The sequence below is a fragment of the Prinia subflava genome, chromosome 4 (genome assembly GCF_021018805.1).
Source record: "Prinia subflava isolate CZ2003 ecotype Zambia chromosome 4, Cam_Psub_1.2, whole genome shotgun sequence".
Lineage (NCBI taxonomy): Eukaryota > Metazoa > Chordata > Aves > Passeriformes > Cisticolidae > Prinia > Prinia subflava.
This window is the reverse complement of record NC_086250.1, coordinates 35,406,483-35,432,845: the sequence shown is the minus strand read 5'-3', so window position 1 is coordinate 35,432,845 and position 26,363 is coordinate 35,406,483. Positions and strand designations below refer to the sequence as shown.

The 26,363-nt window shown below is 36.7% G+C and overlaps 1 protein-coding gene across 1 annotated transcript in view; it reads left to right on the top strand.

Annotated features, from left to right (window-relative positions):
* The window catches only part of NAV3 (neuron navigator 3), a 267,877-nt gene that overhangs the window by 235,686 nt on the left and 5,828 nt on the right, over positions 1-26,363 (top strand). The window contains exons 23-36 of the mRNA XM_063396422.1: positions 3,538-3,621; positions 5,231-5,342; positions 6,604-6,725; positions 8,525-8,697; positions 11,025-11,178; positions 14,062-14,236; positions 17,865-17,962; positions 18,603-18,698; positions 18,979-19,147; positions 19,890-20,125; positions 22,049-22,203; positions 23,099-23,170; positions 23,598-23,794; positions 24,420-24,538. Of these exons, the coding sequence (XP_063252492.1) occupies positions 3,538-3,621; positions 5,231-5,342; positions 6,604-6,725; positions 8,525-8,697; positions 11,025-11,178; positions 14,062-14,236; positions 17,865-17,962; positions 18,603-18,698; positions 18,979-19,147; positions 19,890-20,125; positions 22,049-22,203; positions 23,099-23,170; positions 23,598-23,794; positions 24,420-24,538 (1,962 nt within the window). The remainder of the gene's footprint in view (positions 1-3,537; positions 3,622-5,230; positions 5,343-6,603; positions 6,726-8,524; positions 8,698-11,024; positions 11,179-14,061; positions 14,237-17,864; positions 17,963-18,602; positions 18,699-18,978; positions 19,148-19,889; positions 20,126-22,048; positions 22,204-23,098; positions 23,171-23,597; positions 23,795-24,419; positions 24,539-26,363) is intronic.

Sequence of the window (26,363 nt, the reverse complement as noted above, 5' to 3'; positions counted from 1 at the left end):
CTGAGAGCTGAGGTATTTGGGGTTTGCCTGGCTGCGACAGTTTACTAAGGGAGTGTTTAAAATCAAATCTGTCGTCTTAGCACTGAAGTCATTCCCTTAGCATAGATCTCTTTGACTATTTACAGTGGCATTTCACATGTGAATAGAAGTCAAAATTCATTCATACATGAAGGATATCTACAGCTGTACATCTGTGTATCTAATACGTATGTCATGTTAATGATGGATATATTTTGCTGCAGGAATACTTTTAAGTAATGCCCAGTTGCGTCACTCTGATTTCAGGTTGTCTTTTTTCAAGTGCAAATACTGCAATCAATTGTGAAGACATGTTTTTACTTTATCATAAGCATTATATAAAGCACGTGTAATATTCAGGCTACTCTTTGAAGTACTGCAATGATGTGTGTACTCCATGAATGAAACTACTGAATCTAACACAGAGATTTCTAAGGTGTGAGAGACTGGGTGTATCTTAAAAAAAAGCAAACAAAGCAAGTCCTAAATATTTTTACAAGAATAAAAGAATGGAAGCTGTTAAATAAATTAAATCATCCTCAGAAACTGAGGATTAGCAATCCAGTCAAAATGAAATACCAAGTTCTTAAGTGTGAAAAAAGTTTCTAATTAGAATTTTTAATTTCTGATGAATGTTTATAAAGACACAGATACTTATTTCTCTTTGCTTTAATTGTTTCATGAATTATTCTGCATTTAACTGTTCAAATGCAAAGCCTGATCTCAAATGGGAATATATACATATATTTTATGTATATTTCAACACACATATAAGTATACTGATAATTTAGACTTCTTCAAACTAAATTTTCTTATTTTGTTGTATTGTATTTCTGTAGGGAAAATCTGCATAATTTTTCAAGTAGGAGTTCCCTAGACAGCTGAATAAATGAATATTAGCTACCATGGAGAAAGATAGAACAGTTTATTACTCTGAATGTAAAATTAATACTTCAGTAGAAGAGTGCTGTCTTATAATAAACACCTAAAGTAATGAACACTGCAATTAAAAGGCTTTTTTCTTGAATAGTTTTTGGTCAATGGGAATTTGAATTACATTTCTTTATTATTAGCAAACTAAGACCTAATAGTCTTTATTTGAAATTAGTTAGGAAAAATGCATCATCTTGATCCAAGGTTTATTTATTTACATTTATGATGCAAAAAGCTTGATATAATATTCCAAGAAGGTAATGTGCTCTGTGACTGGCTGAATTTTAGTAAGAATCCTTGTGACATGGCCGTCTTTCTCTAAAGGCTGTCAGATAATAATAGTTTCTGTGACCTTTGATGACATTTTTAATGCTGCTTTTTAGTACTTAATTTTTCCTGTAAGTTCTTTGTTGTCTATTCATGCACAATACAGGATGAAATTGTATCTATGGAATAGGAAAATACTTTGCACAAGTATCCATAGTTTGGTACCAAAGTACTGTGGTTACTACAGTCTAATTGCTGGAAAAGGAGAGAAGCAATGCATAATTAAACAAATTATTCCTCTTTCAAGCCCTCAGTCCCCACTGTAATTCTCAGAGTAAAGCAGAACCATGGGCCATCAGCCAAGCCATAGATTTTTTTATGAGGCAGGGAACTGTGAGCTCCATTAGTTTCCTGTTAAACAAAAGTAATGAATAAACATTTGGCTAAAATTCTGTAGTAGTGCAGCTATTTTGTCTCTGATAATGTTCTGGGTCTGTAGTCATTTCTTTGGAAAGAAAACATTGTAGTCTGGATATTTTTAATATGTAGCTAATTAATAAAATTAAAAGTAAGTTTAAAAACCAGTTATTTTATTTTCTCAGAGGAATAGAGTAGTAAAAGCAACCAAAGGCTGTAGTATTGATTGACTGGTTTTCAGATTCATTTTATCAAAGATTGTAACTTCAAGAATGTAGCCTAAGTGATAAATGTTAAAATAGGTGTTAAAATAGGAATATATACAATTACCAATTAATCTTTAAGAGATTGCATATTTATCTAATCTCATGTTTATATGGAGTTAGTCTTTATCCCTAAGATATCCCTGCAGATGCAGAAAAGAGGTAGGTCGACCACTATACCCATAAGTAATTAAGTATATCTAAGTATACTAATAGTGTAGTTTGCAAGGAGTAAACTTATTGTAAGTTTAATAAGAATAAAATAAATGGTTTTCAAGACACCTAAATATTTATATCAATCCAAAATTATTTACAAAACGCAAAAGTCACTCATCCGTATAACAGCTCTGAAGTGGAGATGCAGAAGTAGCCCACTATTATATATATGGTAATATTCTTCTATTTGAGGGATAATAAACAGAGCAAGGTGGCAAGAAGCTCTTTTCCCTCTCCTAAAATGCAGAACAAAATCCTTTTTGGACCATGTCTTTTCTTGATTATACCTCAGATTCCATACAACCACATACATTCAAAATATTTCAACTATGCTTGTCAAAGCGTGCAAATATGCAACAGAAAAATTTTCCAGGCACTCTGTGTTCCTGCACTGCTATAATAAAAACTAAATTTCCTCAGTTAGGAAGTTCAGTTAATCTATTTGTGCATATAAATATGGTGAGTTTGAGTTATATTTCCAAGTGGCAATGTTTGGAGACTTTGTCTATTACCACTTTTGAGATGGTAATGAGAAAATAAGCATTTCCGTATGCTTTTACTATTTGATGTTGGGGGAGAAATGGATGGAATTAGTTGGACTTCCTTAAAAGTTAAACCGTGGCTTTCCCTTGGCAGTGCAAGCTAGCTAAGCATATTGGGATTTTTATGACCATTTGCTCTTCTTTGCCTACAGTGCCAGTTAGATCTGATGAAGTATCATTTGTATAAATTCAGCTTACATACAGTGTAGAATGCTGGTTGTTTAAAAAATAAGAAAAAGAAAAAGAAGGGTTTTTTTAATCTTTTGGTCTGTTTCAACTTCATTGCTTTTTGTACTGAGAAGACTTCCAGTTTTCAAGATTTTATTTTATATTTATATTTTCACACATTATAAATGTTACATTTATATTTTACAAAATATGTTTTATACACACAGAGACATATATGATCAATGTAACATTAATAGACTAAGCAATGACATAAGACTAACTGTAATATTTTTTGTTTGAGGCTCGGGATTTTTCTGAAGTATTTTATTTGTGAAGTTAAAATTTGCTTTTCAAGATGAAGTACTTGAATTCCTGTTTTGAAGTGTCCAGTAACTGAAAATAATTGCTCCTGGACTTCTCTTTGGGAACAGACTAGTTTTGGTCAATATATCAGTAGACTTAAAGCCAGGCATTAAATCCATAACTCATTTCCAGGCAGAGATACCTGAGCTAATCTCACTGGGGGCTAAAGAAGCCTGAGGAACACTGCATTCATTTGACTGATTCATCTATCCAACTTAGCTCAGTCTGAGTTTAAGCTAATATTAAAGAGCTAGAGAAAATGTGCTTGCAGGAAAAACATACTTTTAAAAACCAAATAGATCTGGGAAAATTGCCCTATTGTAATGACAAATGTTGTCTTTCTTTCACAGGCTCATCTAGTAGCAGCTTTTGAAAAAAGCTTGGGAAACATGACAGGACGATTGCAAAGTCTAACGATGACAGCTGAACAAAAGGTGCGTTTATCAAAGCAGATGCTTTAATGTAGAAAACAGTCAGCAAATTATGAGAGAGTTTTGCTTAAAAAAAAACTGAAAGAGAACAGGGACATCTATGACAATAAGATTTTTCTTCAATGGTTGCTGCAATCAAATTTTCATGAATGTCCAGCAGCATCTGGAAAAAAATATGCAGCATCAGGTTTACACAGATAGTGTCATAAAATAGTTTGAAGATAAAGTATTTTGTTTCCAGAATTTAATTAAAACATGTGTGACTTTAAGTTTACTCCATACTGAAAGATCCTGTAACAAAACTTATCATAAGCTGCTGCAGTGCTTCCGTCCAGCCTCCCAGCGCCACCAGAATAGTAGAATTAGAGGAAACAACAAAATTTAAGTAAAGAAAAATAGCCCCATTGAGAAAGTTAACAAAGGTTAGGCATCCCATCCATAAGTAAACAGTCTGGGTTTTCACTCTGCTGTTTTGTCTAATGGGGGGAAAATCTCTAAACCTGATAAGAAGAAATTTAATGTGGGCCCTTTTACCAAGTTCAGGATTAAGAGGTTGCTTAGCACCTTTCAGGACTGAACTTCTGCAAATTCCTACCCTAATGAATTTTGAACAATGTCCAATTAACACAAAGGCCTCTTGGAGCCAAACTGTGAAAGAAACTGTGAGCTGCTAGTCACCACTGGAGTCTGTAGCTGTCTACAAAAATAGCATTTCAGAATCAGGTTGAGCACCAATAGATAAAATGTGGAAAGACTCATTGTGAACTGTGTAGAAAATATTTGTATTGTTTGCTTTTGTTTTATCTTATGGGGGAGGGAAAAAGAACACAATCACAATGAAATTTTCTTAAAACCAAAACTTTTAACTATTTTACAAATTATAATCCCATTAGAATTCCCAGAAGGGGTTAAGCAGTGACATTGAAACAGATCATCTCCAAGTTTCTTTCCCAATAGATTTAGAACTTATTCTTTTCCTTCTTTTCTCTGTTGTTGAGTTTAAATTCCTTTAACCCTAATTATATAAGTACAGACTGGAAGTACAGGGAGTAATAAATAAAATAGTGCTTATAAAAGCAATAATAAATTATATTTTTTTAATAAAAATCAGCTGTGCATTCTAGTGCAGAACTTCCTGCACTCAAGTGGAATAATTTTACTTCAACTTTCAGGACAATTTCTATTAAACAGGGGCTTTTAAACTAAATTAGCATTTAACAAATTAAATATGTCGAATTCATCCATTAAGCAGTAGCCTCACATATTAAAAGATGTACTTCAAACGGTTCCATTGTCTTTTGCAATAAAGTCATTGAGCTTTTCTTAATTTTATATTGAATAGGTGGTTGAGACTCTTTTACTCCTTATTAAAAATGTTTTCATCTTAGAAATAGCGTAATTGCTTTATATAGAATAAATGAAAAGGAATATGTTAGTTTACTTTAATGTCTTTGGAGAGAAAGAATGCATTCTTTTTACTGTTGTCCTTATATTCACCCAAGCAGTCCCATGATTTTTAATTTGAACACTCTTCTCTTGTAATTTTTTCTTTTAGCCTAGACAAACATTATTCTTTTGCCGTTATTTTGATCTCTATTTGCTCTTCCCACAGGAATCTGAGCTCATAGAGCTAAGGGAAACCATTGAAATGCTGAAAGCCCAGAATTCTGCTGCACAAGCTGCTATTCAAGGAGCCTTGAACGGCCCCGATCATACCCACAAAGGTATGGGTTTGTCATTATCAAAATATATGCAGAATTTCTCCCCAGGAAAAAAGAACTAAGTCACTACTTTTCTGTTGTTTGGGAGCCCTGTTGCAAGGCAAAGCAAATTCTGAAGTGAATGGTAGGCATATTTGTGGTATTTCCAGAGCTGGAAACCTTGCACAAGCTTCCTGCCTGCCAAAGTTCCTGGACCTTTATCTTCCTAGAGCTGGGTGGCCAGAAACCGATCAAGAGTTAAGCGTGTCCCTACAATTGAGTAACGAGGTACACCCAAGACACAAGTGAAGTTTTACAGTATAACATGCTTACAGCTTGGGAATCCAACCAAAGTTGTAGCTTGTAAATTTGCATCCTCATTGGTAAGAGACGGATTGACAACATGAAGCGCTTCATGAAGTGCTAAATCAGTGCAGGATAGCAAGTTTTACATTCCACATCTTGAATTAATTTGTCATTGCAGTTAGGCAGATATTGCATGATAAATATGTACTTCAAAAGTGCCTGCTGAAAAGCAACAGCAAAGGAATTACATGAAAAAAATAATTGCGGTATTCATTTTTGAGAGTGTTATTGATCTTCCATTAGAGAGGTCATTATTTAGGAGTTTGCCTTAAGGTCATTTCGCTGCATGACTTGAGTGTAGCAAAGCTAATTTCTAGGAAGTAGAAAATAATCTAAAAAGTAATTTCCCTTGGTATTAGTGGGCACGTTCTGCAAGAATAATTTCCAGTGATTAAGATATAGTTATCAGACGCTTATAAGAAATTGAAACCCAGAAGCCTCACCAACCATTTTTAATATTCTCCACTTCCAGGTTATTTTGTTTCATTCATTTTTCATGAACTCCTGCCTGTTTCTTTCCATCATGGTATATTAGAAGGTAGCATCTGAACACTGATCAGGGCTGCTACAAGTCGAGTAGTGCCTACACTCCTCAGAACTATAATACATTTGGCATTGATATGTCAAAGTAATCCACGTGCTCAGCTATGAGGATACACAAGCATAGGTTGCTGTGAAGGGTCATTGCCTTCAGGGCAAGAATAGCCTTGTTTGGAGAAGCCCCTAAGTGTTGGACTAATTGTATGCAACCCCTGTGTGGTTTCTCACAGGCTTCAGTAGCTTGAATCTGAACCACTGCAAGCATCAATGCCATTTTTGTTCATTTAGACTGTCTTTGAGGAGGAAAATGCTACATAAATAAAACAATTTTTATTATATTGAAGCAGAAACAGATTTCACAGTAACTTCTTTTCTTTAGATTTACGTATAAGGCGGCAACATTCTTCAGAAAGTGTTTCCAGTATCAACAGTGCTACAAGTCACTCAAGTATTGGAAGTGGTAATGATGCTGATTCCAAAAAAAAGAAAAAGAAAAACTGGGTGAGTACTCAGCAGGTTGAAACCTATCTTGTAGCTGTTATGTCATTTCCTAGTGCCTGAGTAACATAATCGTCCGTTTCATCTACAATGTTCTTGTGAGGCCAGACGGATATCAAGAAATACATGCGTATCCATACTGTGACACTACCAGCAAACTAAAAATTATTGAATATCAGCAGGGTTTTATCCACAAAAGTAATTAAAACAAACAAAAGTACAAGCAACGATTACAACAACAAAACAACATCAATTTAAAATAGCTATTGTGACCAGAACTACCTCTGGGCCATATAGAAACCCTGTTTGATTTTTCTTGAGTTGAAGTTTGGCTCAAAAGCTTGACTCAAATATGTTACCCAGCTATGGAGAGAGTTGAAATCTGTTAAGAATTCTCACTTAAAATTAGTATGGTGTTTAAAGAAATCAAGATTTTTCTCAACTAGAACATACAAATACCACATACTGCTAAAGATTTAATTAAATACTTTCAATAAAGAATCAGAAAATTTGTTTTATATTGTTTGAAAAATATTATCTGCATAAGCATTTGTTTTAAACTACTGATGAGCCTTCATTCCCTTGATTTGTAATTCCACACTCTTTCGTGTTTCTGCAAGGTGAACTCTAGAGGAAGTGAGGTGAATATAAACCGTGGAAAAGTTGGCATGCATCTATAAAAAACCCTATCTTGGCATGATTGCTATTTATTTTGGCAGTAGGCTTTTATACCTTCTAAAACCAGATTATCCTATATGTCTTCTCAGTTTGTCTTTATTTATTTTAATCTCAAAGTTTAGACTATAGAAAGGGTGAGTGTAGCCAAAATCCATTTCTTTCTCACAAGACACCATGAGCTGGAAAGGACCTAAATATTGTTGCTTATTAAGAACAGTGGTCACACTCCCCACTCTCCAATTATACCATGAGAATGTGTTTGAAGTCCTCATTTTGTCATAGAGGAACCAGCTGGTTGTTGCGTTCTGTACGGTTTTGATCAGAGCAACTTTCTGAAAATAAAAATAAACCCTGTATTTTACCTAAGATTAGTAAGTTCTGTATTTAGACAAAGGTATAAACAAATGAGCTAGTTAATTTTAATTGCATACAAAACTGTTGTCATCTTGGCTTCTGAAATAAATGGCTCTTTGGCTATTCTGTCCCTTTTCAATACTGTATACAAGCTTCTAGACGGAAAAGGCAATGCTTGTACATTCAGAGATCTTACCACTGTAAAGGAAATGGCAAGAAGCAGTATATACCTTTCAGCTAACATTCTTCTCAGTAGTGCAACAAGGCAAACCTCATGTCCCAGCTTAGATCCTCCTGATTGTGATCCAAATCATAGCATTTGCATAGTCTGACCATTCACAGTTTTAATGGGGAAAATAGATTGGCAAACCCTGTAAATTGGACTTGTCTTTTGATTTCAGCATTTAGTTCTGCTGTACCTAGATGCAAAGTGGTTATTTAAAGCCACACCTTAAAGGGAATGCCATGGGAATGGGATTCCACTGGGGCTTAATGGCTTTAAATGAGCACCTCTCCCCAATAGCTGTTCCACTGAGTCCTGCACTTTTTTCATAGCATTACTTTTGCACTGCGCTGGATTAATGGAGTCAAAACAAAGCACTGTATCATGTTTTTAGAGATACTGTGTTGCATATGTTAATACCTTGCTTCTGCATACTGACCTCAGGCAGTGGCTTAGGATGGCATCTGCAAACTAACTCTTCAAAACATGAGCTGCACACAAAGTGCTGTGATGACGAAAATAATCTTTCTCTGTATTTGTTTTCCAGCTAAGAAGCTCTTTCAAACAGGCCTTTGGAAAGAAAAAGTCCACCAAACCTCCTTCCTCACATTCAGACATAGAAGAGCTGACAGATTCTTCTCTTCCTTCCTCACCTAAGTTGCCCCACAGCTCAGGAGAGTGTGCGGCAACATCGATGAAACCATCACAGTCAGCATCTGCGTAAGTGTCTCTCTGGGCAAATGGGATGGACTGGGAAACAGACCTCCTTCCCTAGCATGGCCATTTGCAGTCCAGAAATCATTGTAAACAGCTGTGATCTTTTAGTCCTGACCTCCATCCATTTTCCAGTTTTCTCGTGAGCTTCACCATTTACACACTGGTTATGCAGCAGCTCTTTATTCAGTCATAATCTTTCCTCCTTTCACAGACTTTACGCAAAATCACCCAGATATCCAAACTTCCAAAAGCTTATGTTGTGCTCTCCCTGCACCATTAGCAGCTCTATCATAACCACTTAGTAAAGGCCAAATGCTAAAGTTTCCTTGTTTTCTTTTTTCATGACATTCTAAAAATGTAATTTTTTTTCCAGGTGGCTATTAATTTTTACAGTATATTCATTCCTCCTGTTATTACTTTATCTACTTTGTAGCTACTGATGTATACAATTTTCAATCTATTTTCTCTCTTTTATCAGGATTTTATCTTTTATGGGATTTTGTTTTTATGTTTTATTCAAATCACCACCCTTAAGGTTTCAGGTCTGAGAACAAGTCATCAGTCAACAGCTGTCCCATTTCTTCAGTATTTTTTGAATATCTGATATGTTCTTATAGACCTCCAAGCTCTTATTCATATTCCTCTGCTTTATTTTTTTCATTCTGCTAAACTCATAACTTTCTAATATGGGGAAATCAACTTCTTTGAACCAAAAAATGCCTGCTACTGATGCTAGCCTTACTTTCCTTCTCCTAATTGAGAATAATCAGGTCACAATTACTCTTTCTTAAGGCACTCAAGGAATTCTAGTCTCATGACTGTTTTCTTAGATAATAAATGGAACATACAGGGAAATAAAATTTCATTTCTTATTTTCTTAGCATAGGCAGGTATGGACACATCACAGAAAGAGCTGTACCATAATATTCGTGAAAAAAAAATCCTAGTGTATGTCTTTATTAATCACATTTAAAATATCTGTGCATGTTTTGAATGATATTCATTATTTTTCCTCCTCTGTTTGACATATATTTTATTTGCCATGAACTTCTTCATCTTCCCTTTCCTTGCGATTTCTTCGTATATTTTCTTGACCGAGTCCCGTGTTCTAAACCATTACCTTTACTTTCTTCCAACTGCATCTGTCTAGTACATGTGTGTGCAGGTCATCTCTAGTCTGGGCATCAAAGAAAAGGCAAAACGGTCGTGTGGTCTACAAGCATAGATCCCGGTAAAACTGAGTGTGGGGCATGGAGTTGTATACCCAACTGCTGACCTGAAGAGTGCTGCATCTTCTTTTCCCAAAATGCATTTGCATGTGTTCTGGCAATTAAATGCTGACCTTGGTTTCCTTTTTCTTTTCCTTCTTTTTTTTCTTTTTTTTTTAATATTAGAAGTAATAATCACAATAATAATACTTATTTTCATAAAATACCTTTCATATTGAAATTTTTCTGCAGATATTAACTATCTATAGTCACAGTAATAGAGAACAAATAACATTTACTGAATTGACTGGAAATACTGCTTAGTGTAACAATGTAGCTGAAGTTCAGTGTTTTGTTTTCTACTGTTGGCTCTGATGATGATACAAGGAGACAAAATAGTCTGACATGAGAGCTGGACGGTTGTGGGTCCCTGAACCAGACATGTTTCAATCCTACAATGTAATGGTTTCTTCCCTTAAAATAAATGCTCTTGAAAAATAACCACATGGTAATCCAATCTTCAAGGGGAAAAAACCCAAAACCAACCCACATGATTTCATATATCGTACATTACAAAATGACAGGCTATAGGCAAAACATCAGCCATCACAAATCAAAACCATTACAGATCAAAATCTTCTAGACCATAAATTCAAAGACTGTCCCTTTGTGTAATATTCAAATCAGAGAAAAATACTTATGCCTTACAAATAATAAATAGCAGTACAGTTTAATCGGCACATTTCAGTTCTGACTATTGTTAAGCAGAGAAATCATAAACTTTGCACGAAAGAAATTATGTGAGTATAAAATCCTGTTAAAACCAATGGATGATACACACTCAAAAAAAGATACCTCAAAAGTAGTTAAGAATTTGTTTTTCGCCATAGTGAACTAAACTAAAAAGCTATAAAGCAGTCTGATCACTTTTTCGGGAGAGGGCTTTTTTTCCATTTTTAATTTGCAGTTTGGTAATTTTCATGTTTCTTTGATAAGTTTCTTTCTTCACTCAAAGGTTTCACCAGCAGCAAGCATTTTTCTGTTCTTTGATATTTAATAATGACACTGCTTTGGGGAGAGAACCTTCCTTTAATCTCCTGCCTGTTTCCTGCTCCTCTTTAGGATCTGTGAGTGCACAGAGGCAGAGGCTGAAATTATTCTTCAGCTAAAAAGCGAGCTGAGGGAGAAGGAGCTGAAATTAACGGATATTCGTCTGGAGGCCCTCAGCTCTGCACACCATCTGGATCAGATCCGGGAAGCCATGAACCGCATGCAGGTCAGTGCAGTAGCTTTAAGTGATGACAGAGATGCACACCAAAGGTATGACTGGGGTATTTCCTTTCCCAGTACTTTGTTTCAGGTACCAAAACCTGTCAATGCAAAGTAAATTGCTGGATTGACAGTACTTCTGAAGGATGGGTATGATAAGTGTTCACCTTATAATAAAGACATTCTTAGCATATATATTAGTAGCTAAAATGTGTTTAAGAAATATGGAAGAAGACATAATCCCTGCCCAAAGGATATTTATTATCTCAAGCCTATGACAGAGGTAAGCAACATGACAGAGAAACAGATCAAAAAGTGATTTCTACAGCATTTTAAGTCCTTAAGCCGTGGAGGGGGCCAGGATGTTATGTGCATACTCTTCCATCATTGCTGATTCCTAACTCAGTTATGGCTGCCAAGGCAAAGAATGTAGAATTGAACTAACTACTGTATCCAGCATCATAAAATTTTGCTACATTATTTTGTTACATTGCTCCAATTCCTTTGTGATCACATTTTTCATTAGAAGATTTTCCCTTCCATGAGGCTGAAAGGAGTGGCAGTGTTCTTCAGTGGAGCACTGAGCTTTATGGGACTCAACTCTGTTGCTTCCATGCAAATTCCCAGTACTATGGTGATGCCCAAAAGTATCTATAATATCCACACAGTATGACATGGGTCCTTCAGTGGAACTGGGCCCTTCTGGAATGGCAGCTAAGATACCTGTGTCATCCCTGAAGGCACTATAAATCTGCCTTTTGGGAACAGAATCAAGGCCGTGGGTTGGGGATTCAGGTTGAGACATGGTTGGCTATATTTAAAAGTCTAGGAATGAGCTGCATGATAAACTTCTGTTGTAGTCAATCGAGTTTTAGTCCTGTAGTATTGAGGGCTGAAGAGCTATCCTAAAATTACCCCAAGATAGGTACAGAAGGTGAAATGGAGTTCTTTGAGCTTAGGCACTTTTTACCGTTTGAACCAGCCTCAATTATTTGCATTTGCATGACATGTCAGTTTAGCATTTTTCCATGGAAGGCCGTGTTTGTCATGTGGAAACCCACATTTGCACAGCTGAATCCAGCCCTGTGCTTTGTGAGCTGAATTGCTCTGTGTTGGATGCTTAGGTCACGTGCACCTTTAGGCACTTTTGTGTAGATGCCCATAGCACCTGACTTCATAACTGCAGAAATGGTGTGCTTGGTGTCTTTTCTAGACCTCTTTGTTTACACAAGGCCTGTATCCATCTCAGCCAGATCTTAAACATCAGGGTACCTGCCATCCTCTCAGGTGCTCACACCACTAGGTGCCAACATTACTGTGGGTTATTTGGCTGAACTTCGTTTAGAGGGAAGACTTATCAAGAACTTGTCCATAAGTATGGTGTCATTTGCCAGATATAAGTAAGGCATTGATCTTGAGGCACTGGAAGGTTTTAAGGAACTATGAGGAATAGAATACAGTAAATTGCAGTGCTGGAGAAAAGGATATGAAGGCTTATCATCTGATGACAGTCTCATTCATACTGGGAGATGAGTACCTGAGCCAGGTGAACACCTCAGAGCGAGGATTCAGCTGTAGGCACAGTTCTCCAAAGTCTGAACTTCCTCAAATCTGGGCAGAGGCAACTAATTGAGACAGGGTTATCGCCATTTCTGAAGTTTGGCGAAGTCCAAAAGAAGTCCAAAAGAACTGCCTTGCAGTTGCCAAACTGTGATAGAGGATTGATGAGGATTGGTAAGGGGAAAAAATGGGACTGGTGGAAGTGATACTTTTAGAATCAAAGCACCTTAAAAACTTAAAGCTCAGGTGAATTGAAGACTGCTAAGAGCTGTGTAATTAATCAGCATAAATTGCAGAGTGGCTCTTGATTTGAACCCTAGACTAAACTATGCACACATCTATTACCTCCCGTTACTATTATTCTGGTTTGTCCCTTCCCTTTCTCAATCTCCTCAAAAAGATTAGATCACATACCTGTGTGTATGTGATCTAATCTTTTTGTAGCTGTAGCAGGGGTTTTTTATGATACTATCTATCCCTTATGTTTTTACTTGTATGATATTGCTGTGCAGCCTCCATTAAAAAATGAGACTTTTTAGCAGGGTGGTAGTGAATGTAGAATTAAATTTGATATGCAGAACTGTCTGCAAGAATAAGCAGTTGCTTTGTAATGCATTTTTGGAAGCTAGATTTAGCTGGTACCAGGATGTTCTCAGGCTAAGTTTTCATTTTATTATTGTACATTCAGTAATCACTTGGCACCACAGCAGATTTAGCTAAAAAAATTCCGGTTGTTCTGATTCATCTGTCACTGTCTGTTTTCATCAGAGAGAGTTTGCACACTGCTGTGTGAACAATCCAGTGTTTGAATGATCAGAAAGTCTTATTTGATAGCAGGAAATGTTGTGAAACTGTTAAAGTATTACTTTCTAATTTTTCATTTTTAGTTAAATTTCTCTGTGAAGTTACTGCTTAAATTTTTTATTCAATGGCAGTAATAATTTTCTGTGGCTTTAGAAACATCCAGTAAGTTTCTTAACTGATTATTACCTGAGGTATTTGACAACAGAAAGTAGCTGAAAAAAATGGGGATAGGTGGGAAGATTCTAATCACATTCATATTATGGTCAACTGTACAATAAGCACAAAAACTTGAAGCTTATATTGTTTAGTGTCTATCTTAAGGCAAAAGCTAAAACAAGGTTATTGGGGCTTTTCCCTTCATTTAAGAAGTAAAGGCAGTCCAGTTTTCACTGTATTATATCTCTGCTGTGAAAGTGGTAAAGCAGTTAACTAGGTCAGGGGAACAGCATCACCAGAGTAGTCACCAGCATTGGTTTTCCAGAAGAATAACCTCCTGTGCTTTTGTGTTGATTTCTTTTGTATATAGAATGAAATTGAGATATTGAAAGCTGAGAATGATCGCTTAAAGGCAGAGACTGGAAATAGTGGAAAGCCTGCCCGGCCATCGTCAGAGTCGTCCAGCAGCACATCATCTTCTTCATCACGGCAGTCACTAGGACTTTCTCTGAACAATTTAAACATCACAGAATCTGTTACATCAGGTGAGCATACTTTGGGCACTTGCACGCCTCAGCAGTGGGCCACACAGGAGAAGCATGACTGGAAATTAAAACACCTCATATCGTTCAGGTTGATGTCGAGTATACATTCAGTAATGGTGAGGAGGAAGAATTCGTGAGGTTATGTCTGAAATGCAGCTTTTAGAAGCCCCTGAACAGCAGTAGGACTGATCATTATGTTTGCTTTGTTCCTAGGTATGACACTCTCTGCCTATGTAGTTTACAGGACTCTTTGGTCATCCAGTTTACAATTTCTTTGAAAAGAAATACCTGTTGAAGTATACGTGACAACTGTATTGATATATTCTCTTGCCCAGATGGGCATATGAGTATAGTATGTGAAACTTTCTTCTTTTGGTTTGCCGATCTTTAGTTATTCAGTTAGCTCCCTTAATTAGACTTCATATTTGCAGCTAAGGCAGAAGGTGGTCTCAGTTAGCTTTATCCCTTACATTTTTTTTAATTTGGTACAGCAAGCTAGCTTGTGTTGGACCAAATCACCATTTATCACAGGAGCAAACCCCCTCCTGGCCTATTAGGCACTCTCATTGTCTTCTGTGAATGAAGTAAAGCAAGCAGAACTTTGGTCCACATCCTGAACATTAACATTTGATTATTTTCCATGCCATGGAGTTTATGATAACAGGCCTTCCACTTTTTTTTTTGATAATGTAGCCAAGAAACAGAGGTGCTGTCTCAAACATTAGAACCAGGAGTAAAGCAGGGGAGAAGCAGCACTCATTAGCATAGACGCCACAGAAATTATAATGCAGTCTCTGGAAGCAATAAAAATATGGCTAATAATTGTGGAAAGAGTCTAGGCAGGAGTACAGCTGGGAATATGCCAAACTGACTGTAATTTGGATTGGCAGTTAGTTATATTATCTTGCCAGTCATTGATTACATGGATATTTGAACATTTTTTCTGGTTAATATCAGATTTTGAATGAAAATTGGTATATTTTCTATTTACATTCCTGCTCTTTGAAAGGTTTAACTTTTAGCATGGAGGACCCTGAACTAGGCCTCAACTTGCAATGAGGTGTTGCAAAACCAGGGAGAAAGAATTTAACTGCTCACAGAGTGACATGTGTTCAAAACAAAAACAAAACAAAACAAACAAACAAACAAAAAATCCACCAAAAAAATGTAACAGCATTTTTTGCAATATAGTAGTTATATAATGTCTTTCATGAGTAGCAGCCATTAGCACTTTGTTGCTTGGCACTAACTCTGTCTAGATACAGGAAAAAAGCATGTAGGAGGAAAGGTCTGAAGAAAAGGAGGGGGAACTACATGAGAATACAATGGGTGAAGAGGAATGGGGGAAAGAAAAGGGAAGGTAAAAGATAAGATAAAAGAGTGAAAATTAAGAAAATTAGGAAGAAGTATTCAGCAAAAGAATAGAAAAAATAAAAGCTGGAAGAAAAAGAAAGGGGAAGAGGAAAACAGGGTAAAGGAATAGGAGGAAGGAGAGCAGGATTGGGAGAAGTGGTTGGATTCAATGATCTTGAGGGTGTTTTCCAGCTTAAATGATTCCACTATTTCATAAACTTTATATAATTTTCTGTGTTATTGTTCTGAATGTTTTTCTCACATGCAAAGTAATTACTTTTTGTTATAAGAAATTAAAGATAAAAGGGTGCCTAATGAGGAGTGGAGAATTTCATTTGATTATGAATCTAGAATTTTTGATCACTGTGATGATCATTTTGTCGCCGTGCCAGAGAACTTGGAAGGGTGACAGCTTCCCACCAGGTCTTGTGGGATTTCTGAGACAGCTGGAGTACTACTGAACAAAAGCCCCTGAGATATGGGGAGGTTAATCATGATGAGGATTAAGCTCAGAGAATTTAGTACTTTGGCTCTTCATATTATAAAAATGCCATTGCCCTTTCTGAGAGCAATGTCTCCAATCAACCACGGTCATCTGAAAATGACCAAAGCTATCCACCGTCACTTCCTAAGGATACGAGGATACCCTGAAGATCAGTGGGAGCCTGGGAAGGGGTTTGGGGTTACAGGCACTCCTATTTCAGTCACTCACTGGAGTGAAAGGAGCAAACAAGGACCAGTACAAGAGTGTGAGAGAGCTCTGACCAGAATTGAACTGAAGTAATCATAGCATGCCTAAAAAGCATACCTGCCAGGGTGTAATTAAAGCAATTAGTACCACCATGAAATTAGAGGTTCTTGGGCATCTTCTCAGTCCCTTGTAGCACTGATAGAGAGAGCTGTTAGAAAGTGGAATTTTTTCCTTTGCTACACAGTGGTTCCTCATTCCTAGACTTGAAGAATTAATTTAAAGGGCTACATAAGGGTCATTTAGAGATCGAAAATTTTCACAGGGTGATCATACCATAATTTGCCCTCAGATAAACTATGACATTATCAAAGCTCTTAGGTTTGCTCAAAGATTTGTCAGATGTTCCAAAAAAACAAGACAAGTGAAATGAAATGTTCAGTGGTGACACAAGAAATCTGTCTGACTGGAACAAAGTAAGCATAGATTTATTAAAACTCACAAAAAAAAAAGAAAAAAATGCCTTTGTTCAATGAATTAAAAAATAAAAAACAACAGCAGAATCCACATTCTAGATCTGGATGTAAGTTATCAAACTTTTAACTTGAAAACTTCTTTTTTAATACATTAAAAGAAATTATATTCATAAGCCTTCTTCGGTTTTCCTTTGAACAAGTGGCTGAATCTTACTGGGACCTCATTTAATTTGGATGAAATCTGACCTTGTGCAGACTACGTCATGAAGTCGATGTTTTTCACACAAAGAACAAATGGGGCTTATGTTAGTGGATTACTGTGCTGGCCTTTGAAGAAAATGCAAATCCATAATCTCATCTAATTTTATAGTTGGCTTAAATGTCTAACAGTAAAATCTCAGAGAGAACATCTAGAAGAAAGCAGCAGTTTTATCACTTGCAATAAAGCTGTAGGCCCAGCCTTAAAGAGAAATACATCTGCTTTCTCATTTTAGCAGTTAATGAAGTGGTAGGAACAGAGATACAGAGTAGATCAAAATCACTCTTTACCTCCAAGAAAAATGAAGCTTTTCCTTAGAGGAATGGCAGAAAATAGAGTGGGGTGAAAAGGACTCTATCCATGCCATATGTAAAGAAAGTAAGGGAATCACCTGGAAAGTGAAATTAAATGCTATTTTATTTAACAGCAAAAATATCAATGCAAGGATTTCTTGTTTTCTCTTCTTACAGCATTCTAAAGGGCAAAAATGAGTGCCCAAAGACATAAATTTATTTTCGTTTTTAAACAACATTACTTTGTGAACATACTGTAATTTTGAAAAAGTTACAAGAGGGAAAGCAAAGACAAGATTATAATGCAAGATTTTATTTTTGGAGTCTCTATTCATTTCTACATTATTAAAACTCCTAATATTCCTGCAAAAATTGACAACATGTAACTTTTTTTTAAAATGGTGAATTAGGAATAGGTACAGATTATAACAATTGCAAGTTATTGTCATGGCAGCCTTTCATTTTATCAAAAAAAATCCTTTGAACAAATATTGAACTGATGATGTGAACATAGTTGATGTGATTTTTCAGACTGATCACTTCCCTTCTTTTAATGTAGATATTCTGTTGGATGATGTCACTGATGGAGCACTCCACAAAGAAGGTCACAGTGTCAAAATTTTAGTCACTATAAACAAAGGCTATAGTCGAGCCAAGGTAAGTTCATTACCCAGAGCAGAATTATAGCTCAAGCAAATGCTAGAATATAGTAGCTGAAATTTCTTTCAGTGTTTTAAGCCAGGAACTGAAGGGAAATATCCCATTGATAGCAGCTCTCTTCTCTGTCATCCATGCTCAATACAATTAGGTACACTCCATAGTCTAGTGTCATACAGCCTCTTTCTGCCTTTGTGGTGGCTTAGACACTACCAATTCTTGGTTTAGTTAGTAGTAGGATATCCTGGGACTTGCTATCTCTGTTTAAAAGTCATTATAAATTAGATCTATGCCTTGGTCTCCTTAGGATGCAACTATGAATTTGCTGCTGAGAAATTGTATTGTAATGTTTTCGTGTTCTGTGTTATAAAAAATTATAAATACAGTGCAGCCTTTCTTTTTAGTCATCTCTTTAAAAACACAGATGCAGTCAAAGAGCAGAACAAGACTCTGTATTCCCTTCTTTATGAAGATGTATCAAAGTAATACAATTTATACCTATTTCTGGCAAGACTGTTACTGAAGTTGTAACCTCTCATTCTAAATAATATTCTTATTCTTCATTAGGAAAACTATGAATCTTCATAGAAGACTAATTAGCACCATTTTTAATCCAGTTTCCAAAAATCTCTCTTTGCAGGATCAAAAGCCTCATGCATACCTGATAGGATCAATTGGAGTCAGTGGAAAAACCAAATGGGATGTTTTAGATGGTGTAATCAGACGTCTCTTTAAGGTAAGACACTGAAAAATTGGCTTAAGTATTATTAAAATTTTAGAAAATTCTTGTATTCTTTGAGTTGTCTTGCCAAGATTTTGTTTTGGTTTGGGTTGGTTTTTTTTTGTTGTTGTTGTGCTTTGGTTTTGTTTGTTTGTTTGTTTTATATCTATCTAACACCACTATTAAGCTTTATTTCTAATGTCACAGTTCTTTTTTTTTTATGACTGTAGGCAGTTTTCCTAATAGCATTCATTCAATAAATATTTTTATGACTTATGTTTTCATGTAATTTCAGGAGTATATTTTTCGAGTGGATCCAACTACCAGCCTGGGTTTAAGCTCTGACTGCATTGCTAGCTATTGTATAGGGGATGTAACTAGAGCCCATAGCCTAGAAGTGCCTGAACTGCTGCCTTGTGGATATCTGGTTGGAGATAATAACATCATCACTGTGAACCTGAAAGGTAAAACCTGAGGAATATTTCCACAGATACTGTAGAGTTCTACACTGCAGTTCCCTATCCTTTTGTGTTTATTTTTGTTACACCTGACCTTTCTGTATTGTCTCTAGTTCTAGGACACGTTTATCACATAAACTGTACGTAAGACATTGCATAATATCTCTCGCAGCCTTTTGAGGGAAATCCAAGAATATATGTCTTCCCCTGCCCGACTGCCAGATCACAACAAAGTACAGATTTCTAAACAGTGGCAAAAATACCCACCCCAAAGCAGAGATTATGATGAGAAATATTTGTGCTTTATTCAGTTCCACAGGAAAAATTCTATACATTTCAAAAGCTCTAGGGATTTGCTACTGGAGGGGAGAGGGGGCCTTCAGGAGGACTTTACATACATGGATGTGACAACTGGTTACCCTTGTGGCTGTCACTTTGACCTTTTTTTTGTCATTGTTGCCAGTAATGTCTAAAACATATATCTTTGCCTCACTGAGCCTTCTCTTCACATTTACTTTGATTGCATCTCTCCCACTCATCTCAATTCACTACTGCTGTTTAATTTTTTGTGGAAGGATACCATTATTTCTACAGTAAGGAAGTTTTTAGCAAGGATTTGATTTAGAAGATTTGATATAAGAGATATCTTACCTTGTTTTGGGTGTAGCACTGATGCCATCAGGAGCTGTGCCAAATAACTACCTTAGCAAGGATAAGACAGGCCATTTTTCTTTTCTTTTATCCCCAGGAGTAGAAGAAAACAGTTTGGACAGTTTTGTGTTTGACACATTAATTCCTAAGCCAATTACCCAACGGTACTTTAATTTACTGATGGAGCATCGCAGAATCATTCTTTCGGGACCCAGTGGCACAGGAAAGACCTATTTAGCTAACAGGCTGGCTGAATATGTTATAACTAAATCTGGCAGAAAAAAAACAGAGGATGCAATCGCAACTTTTAACATAGATCACAAGTCAAGCAAGGTAAGTTACAGTTGAAAACGTAATCTATTGTCCAATTTGTAGTGGTGATGCAGAACAGATTCCATTAACTGGTGTACTCTTTTGCTGCTCAGTTAGCACTTCTTCCTACAAGAATTCAGTCTCCAATCCCAGTGATGTGTGGGGAGCAGATCTTCCCATTGTAAACAAACCATTGAACCACTGTCAAGGAAATCTCAATTTTCCCCCTCTTAAGGAAACCCACTTTGAGTATATATGCAGAGTCCAAGTCCTATGTAAATTAAATATTGGAGTGTCTTTAATTCCTGTGTCAAAGTTTGGCTATGTAATAATACTAGTGGAACTTGCTTTTTTATAACATCAGCCTTTGTTAGCCAAGATTTCAAAGGAGTGATTTGAAATTACTGTCTTGGGCTCAGTTTCATAATCAGCACTGGAGAGATACGACTGTCATGATTTCTGGTGTGCATCAGTCAGGAAGCTGACCATACTGAAATTGCCTCACACATCATGTCACGTTCCCAGTGATTTACATAGCTCGGGTTATCAGGTTTCTAGCAGGACCTCTGTGCTAGCCACAGATAATGCTATTCACTTGGCTGTCCTGAATTGAGTGTTCTCCTAACGGGTACCTGGGGGGAAAAAAATGGAACATAATGAATGCTAACGTAAGAAGGGAGAACATGGAGATCCCAAATGGGCGAAAGGACCATTCTGGCAAAAATAACTGCTTTTCACTGTCTTTATACAGAGGATTTGTGATGCCATTTACTTTGGCAGAGAATGAATTTATGTTTTATTGTTATTCCATACACACCTGTAAAGAAAATTGTCCCACAAAAGAGCCAGATTTTGAATTTCTGCTAAATTGCTTGGTCTGTGTTTTGGTGTTTGGCTGTTGTTTTTGGGATTGGGCTGGTTGGGGTTTTTTCCCTGTTTTTTTTTTTTTACTTCTATCAAAGTCCATGTAGAATTTTTGAGTTTGTAATTAAAAAAAAAAAAAAAGGCAACATTGTCAAATACTAAGGGTGTTTGAATAATACAGATGGCACTATTCCATAGAAGAAACCTGTAATTTTCCCTGAGAGACACCTGATCATAAAAAGGCAAAGAAAAATATTTCTTGAAATAAAAAGGTGTATGTTCCCATTAAAGAAGAAAAGATTCTGCTATCCCTGATCCAAAAGAATAAAATGGAAATAGGAACTTTGTCCATAATACTGAGTATTTCCAACCCTGACAAAATTAGATACATCTAGAGATACAGCTGTAAAACTTGACTAGCCCAAATTCTCAAGAGCAACTCTTGACAAAAATATGAAATGTTTTGGTTATAGAAAGCTCTCTTTTCCTTCTGCACTAAACAGCAGCTAGACAGCTGACAGGAAAGAAGAATTTACACAACAGATTTTATTATGAGGTGTGATAAGGCATCCCCAAGGGAGGCAGGCAGATTTTCAGTGAGAGTGCTGAAAGGAGATATCTAAAGGAGCAGTTCAATACACCAAAATTATGTGACAAAGTGGTGAGGTTTTGGTATATAAATGTGTCAAAGGTCCAAAAATTAGTATGAGTATCTCAGGCCATTGGAAATGGCCTTTTTATTGCAACATATTTTCCTCTGGATATAAGATATTTTATCAGCAAATTTGTAAGGAATATATCCTCCAGATCAAAATGCTTCAGTCATTTGCCTTGTGTTTAGCACCTTTGCTTTTCCTAGCATGTGGCTTTAGTGTTGCCCTGCGTAAGCAGCATGTTTTCCTGCATGTGCAAATCCAGCTGAGTGATCCACAGAAGGAAAACGCTTTAGCACTCATTTTGTCTTTCTGAAGTTTTTTTCCGGTGAAATTACATCTATGGTCTAATTGGATTCATCTTTTCTGGGCTTGGGGCATTTTTTTGTGATTTTGTTTTTGGTTTTTTTTATTAATTCTGCTGAAGGATCTGCGACAATATCTAGCAAACTTAGCTGAGCAATGCAGTGCTGACAACAATGGTACTGACCTCCCTGCCGTCATAATTCTTGATAACCTCCACCACATCAGTTCACTGAGTGACATCTTCAATGGTTTCCTCAACTGTAAATATAATAAATGGTAGGTAGTACCTCTTCTCTCTCTTTGCACACAGGTTTTACAATTAAAACAGTAAAAGTTCCATGTTATTTAGCAAAATAAAATGTCCCAGTGAAAGCTTAGGCTCTCATCAGCCATCTGCAAGGCTGTTGTGTTCTTCAGTGATTTTAACCCTTTTCGGCCAAAAACATAGTTCTCTCACTCGCTTCATTTACATGACTCCCATGCTTCTCACTGAGGTGTAAATGTACCACACAATTTAAGAATGTACTTAAACACTTGGCTGAATTATAGTCTTATCCTTTGCAACCTGTCAGATTACACAAGCTCACTTGTATCATGAGAACAGCTTACACTTTGTAATAGTGGAATTTGGGATAAACCATGCCATACAGAAGCAGCTGTGTATCTAGCAGATTTACCCTTCCCACAGTTTTCCTGCAGCAGTGCAGAAGTACAAAGTTGACTGACTGTCCTTTGTTCTCAAGCAAGAGTAAAAATAATGTTTTCTAGAACTTTTACTGGCAAATAACATTGGTTATTTCTGCTGTAAAAGTGACATCATAGGGACTACCCTTCATAAAATCATTGCATGCAGTATCTTACTCCTGAGATTTACTGGCTTTTGAAATTGAAAAGCTAAGCCTATTGCCAAATTATAAATTACATTAAGACAGGTTTGCTTTATTTATTTCTTCATTACAGATGAGCACTAGTGCACGAAATATGTGCAAGAAGTAAATCTTACAAGAATAAACATTTTTTAAAGGGTACTTCAGAAATATTTTAAATCTATGACTATAGTACACCCAAAGACTCTTTTGAAATTGGCCTACTGCAGATAATAAGAAGGAATATACTCTGAATATTTGAATGAATTCTCCCTCAAAAAATCCCATTGCTTTTATATTTCCAGTCCCTATATTATTGGAACCATGAACCAGGGAGTTTCTTCTTCACCAAATCTGGAGATGCATCACAATTTCAGGTACATTCACTCTGTATTTACTGTGGCCATATTTGCACAGCTTCCTGCTTCTAAACCATGTTCTTTGACAAATATTGATCTTGTGTCTCATCACAGTAAAGTATTTCAGTTTCAGTGTCTCTCCTCTATTGACGGGTCCCTGAATGGTGTTGGGGAATGGTAAAAGAAATAAGAAACTGTCTGGCACCTCTAGCAAGTAGCTGAAAATCATTGCATTTCTGCATTTCATTTGTCTTCAGCAGTGTCTTGAATTCCTGCTGGAACCTGAAATGGCTGTGTTGCAACAGTGAGCAGTAATGAGGTTTATTGGGGCAGTGTTATACTTGCTGACTAATGAGAGTCCATGACATTAGTTTCATCTATATGTTTAAGAGGAAACAATGTATTTGCTATTCATTGCCGCTTGACATTTATCTCTTCTACCCAGGTGGGTGCTGTGTGCTAATCACACGGAGCCTGTTAAAGGTTTCTTGGGCAGATACCTGAGAAGGAAACTGATTGAAACTGAAATAGAAAAGAACATACGCAATAATGAGCTTATGAAAATCATTGACTGGATCCCCAAAACATGGCATCATCTCAACAGCTTCCTAGAAACACACAGCTCTTCAGATGTCACCATTGGTGAGTCCATTGATGGAATGGTTTGAAACAGGGAGGCAGGCTGAGCATTTTAGGGTTTTGGGAAGAATATATCATTATTTTTTTAAGTTGGCATATCTCAATGGGAAGTGCAACATAGGTGTGGGGAATTTGTCTAGTTGTCTGCAAGATTTAAAAGGAGATGGAAAGTTTAATGAGAGAGTATATATATTTCCTGGTAGTTCTTCCTTTGTTGCTAAATACTTTCAAGTATCACAATTTTTAAAACTCAATTTAAAGAAAAAAATCACCCCAATAGTAACTTTCCTAAACTTTTTTTTCTCCTGCTTTTACACTGCAGTATAATTACAGCAATAAAAGCCTTTGGACCTGAGGTCTTTTAATGGAGTAACTATCTTAGCAGAGATGGCAGATTTTACATACCGTAGCTTTGCCATAAAACTTTTAAGTGTTCATCGAGCCCTAAAATTGGACTAAATGACACTAGTTCATTTTTAATAACATGAGACTGTTAGCTCCTTTAATGTTGTCCTGTTTTAATATTCTCTTAACTTGAGCTGTTCCAGTACTGCTCTTTTAATTTTGAGATTATTTTTTAGTGTGTTTCCTAGTTCTACTTTTTTTAATACACAACTTGACTCCTCAGGTCCCCGTCTCTTCCTGCCTTGCCCTATGGATGTTGATGGCTCCAGAGTGTGGTTCACGGACCTTTGGAACTATTCCCTGGTTCCGTATCTTCTGGAAGCTGTGAGAGAAGGACTCCAGGTATGTCATTTGTTTCCTAGAAATCTTTTTATTTGCTTTCAAAGGCTTTCTCCAAGCTGTTTTTAAACAGTGCATCATGGTATGAATGCTGTTGCATTTGCAAGAGGAAAATCTTTGGGTGGGTTATAGAGGGCAGACTATTCCTTTTGACTTGCTCTTACTTTGGTGTATGATTTGGCTTTGTCTGCTCCAGCACTAACATATCTTGTATTTTATGAAGAGGGTTTCTTCTGAGTGACTGGAGGAAAGTGGTATTTTTCCATTGGTTAAAGAGTTCCCAGCATGGCTAAATACAGCTCAGACTGTTTCCCTGAGTCAAGGCAGTCTCAGCCTACCCCTGAATAGAACAGTTAATAAGCTTTACACTGGTGCCAGAAAATAGCTTTGGTCTGTGTAATTCTCCTACCACCTGCACACACATGTAGGTACACGTTTGTGGGGAAAAGTTTGTGAGCAAGCATGTTTCCATAGAATCACAGAGAGGCTTGGATTGGAAGGGACCTAATAGATTATCTCATTCCTGGCCTTGAACACTTCCAGGGATGGGGCATCCACAGCTTTTCTGGGCAACTTGTTCCAGTGCCTCACCACCCTCACTGTAAAGAATTTCTCCCAAAAATCTAATCTAATCTCTTCTGTCTTAGTTTAAAACCGTTCTCCCTTGTCCTATCACTATCTGCCCACATTAAAATATTGTTCCCCCTCTTTTTTGTAAGCCCTCTGGAAGGTTGCAATGAGGTCTTCTCCAGGAGGATAACTCTCTGGGTTATACCAGAGGAGGCTAGGATTTTGGATAATTCCACATCTTTGGAGGAAACCTCAAACTGTACATTAATCCAGTCTCCTTTTTTTTTGTATTTTCCCCCCAATCTTTAATTGGCTTTCTCCCTTTTCCTTTTTTTGTTTATGCACTGCAATTCTATATCCTCTAAAAAGATGCTTTGTGGAAAGGCTTTTTTTTTTCCACACATGACACCAAAAGAAATTACTGCGTAGTGCAGAGAGGATTGTTATGGCAAAGAACTGTGTAAGCAGCTGCAGTTTCTTTATCACCTGTATTGTCACAGTGACATACCGATGCAATGGAGGTTTAGAATCTTGCCTGTTGAATATCTCATACTTTCCTAAAACTGCTTATCTCTCTGGGAATTACAGTGTTTATGCCTTGTGCAGAATACTGCCAAACATTTGATAGAACAGTGAGAATAGTGAGATTAACAGCACTTGTTTAGACCAGCTATAAAAATGCAGTGAAATATTCTTCATGCTTCTATTTTCCCAAGTATCAGGGTAACTGCTTAAGTGAAAACTTCAGTTGTGGAGCAGAAGATGGCAGCATATAGAAGAAAATATATTTGTTTCATGAGCTGTACCAATTTTTAGCTGCTTTGGATGGCTTCCATTGAATAAAAATATTAATAATAGAAATCTTTTATATCATACAACTAAGTGTTCCTGGAACCAAAGATGGATAGAAGCTGCCTTTCTGGTCAGGTGCTTTACAAACTCACTTGTCAGACATAGGATTTACAAGCCTTGCTCTAGATTCCAGAAAACATTTAGTCACCGTTAATCTCAGATGAGTGGAAGTGCTACAGCCTGAAATTAGCCTGCTACCCCTGAGAAACACTTCTCTTGGCTTATTTAGGCAGATCCCTGTTGTAGCAGCCTAGCCTCAGCTCTGGGCAGAAGTCTGAGTATCTGTGTTCCGAATGCAGGGAGCTTGGCTGCTGAAGCTCTGCATTCAGCAAGTGCCTGGCAGCAGCTGTGCAGATAAGCACAACCCATCATTCTGCCTTTTCACTAAGGTCCTCCCCTGTTATAC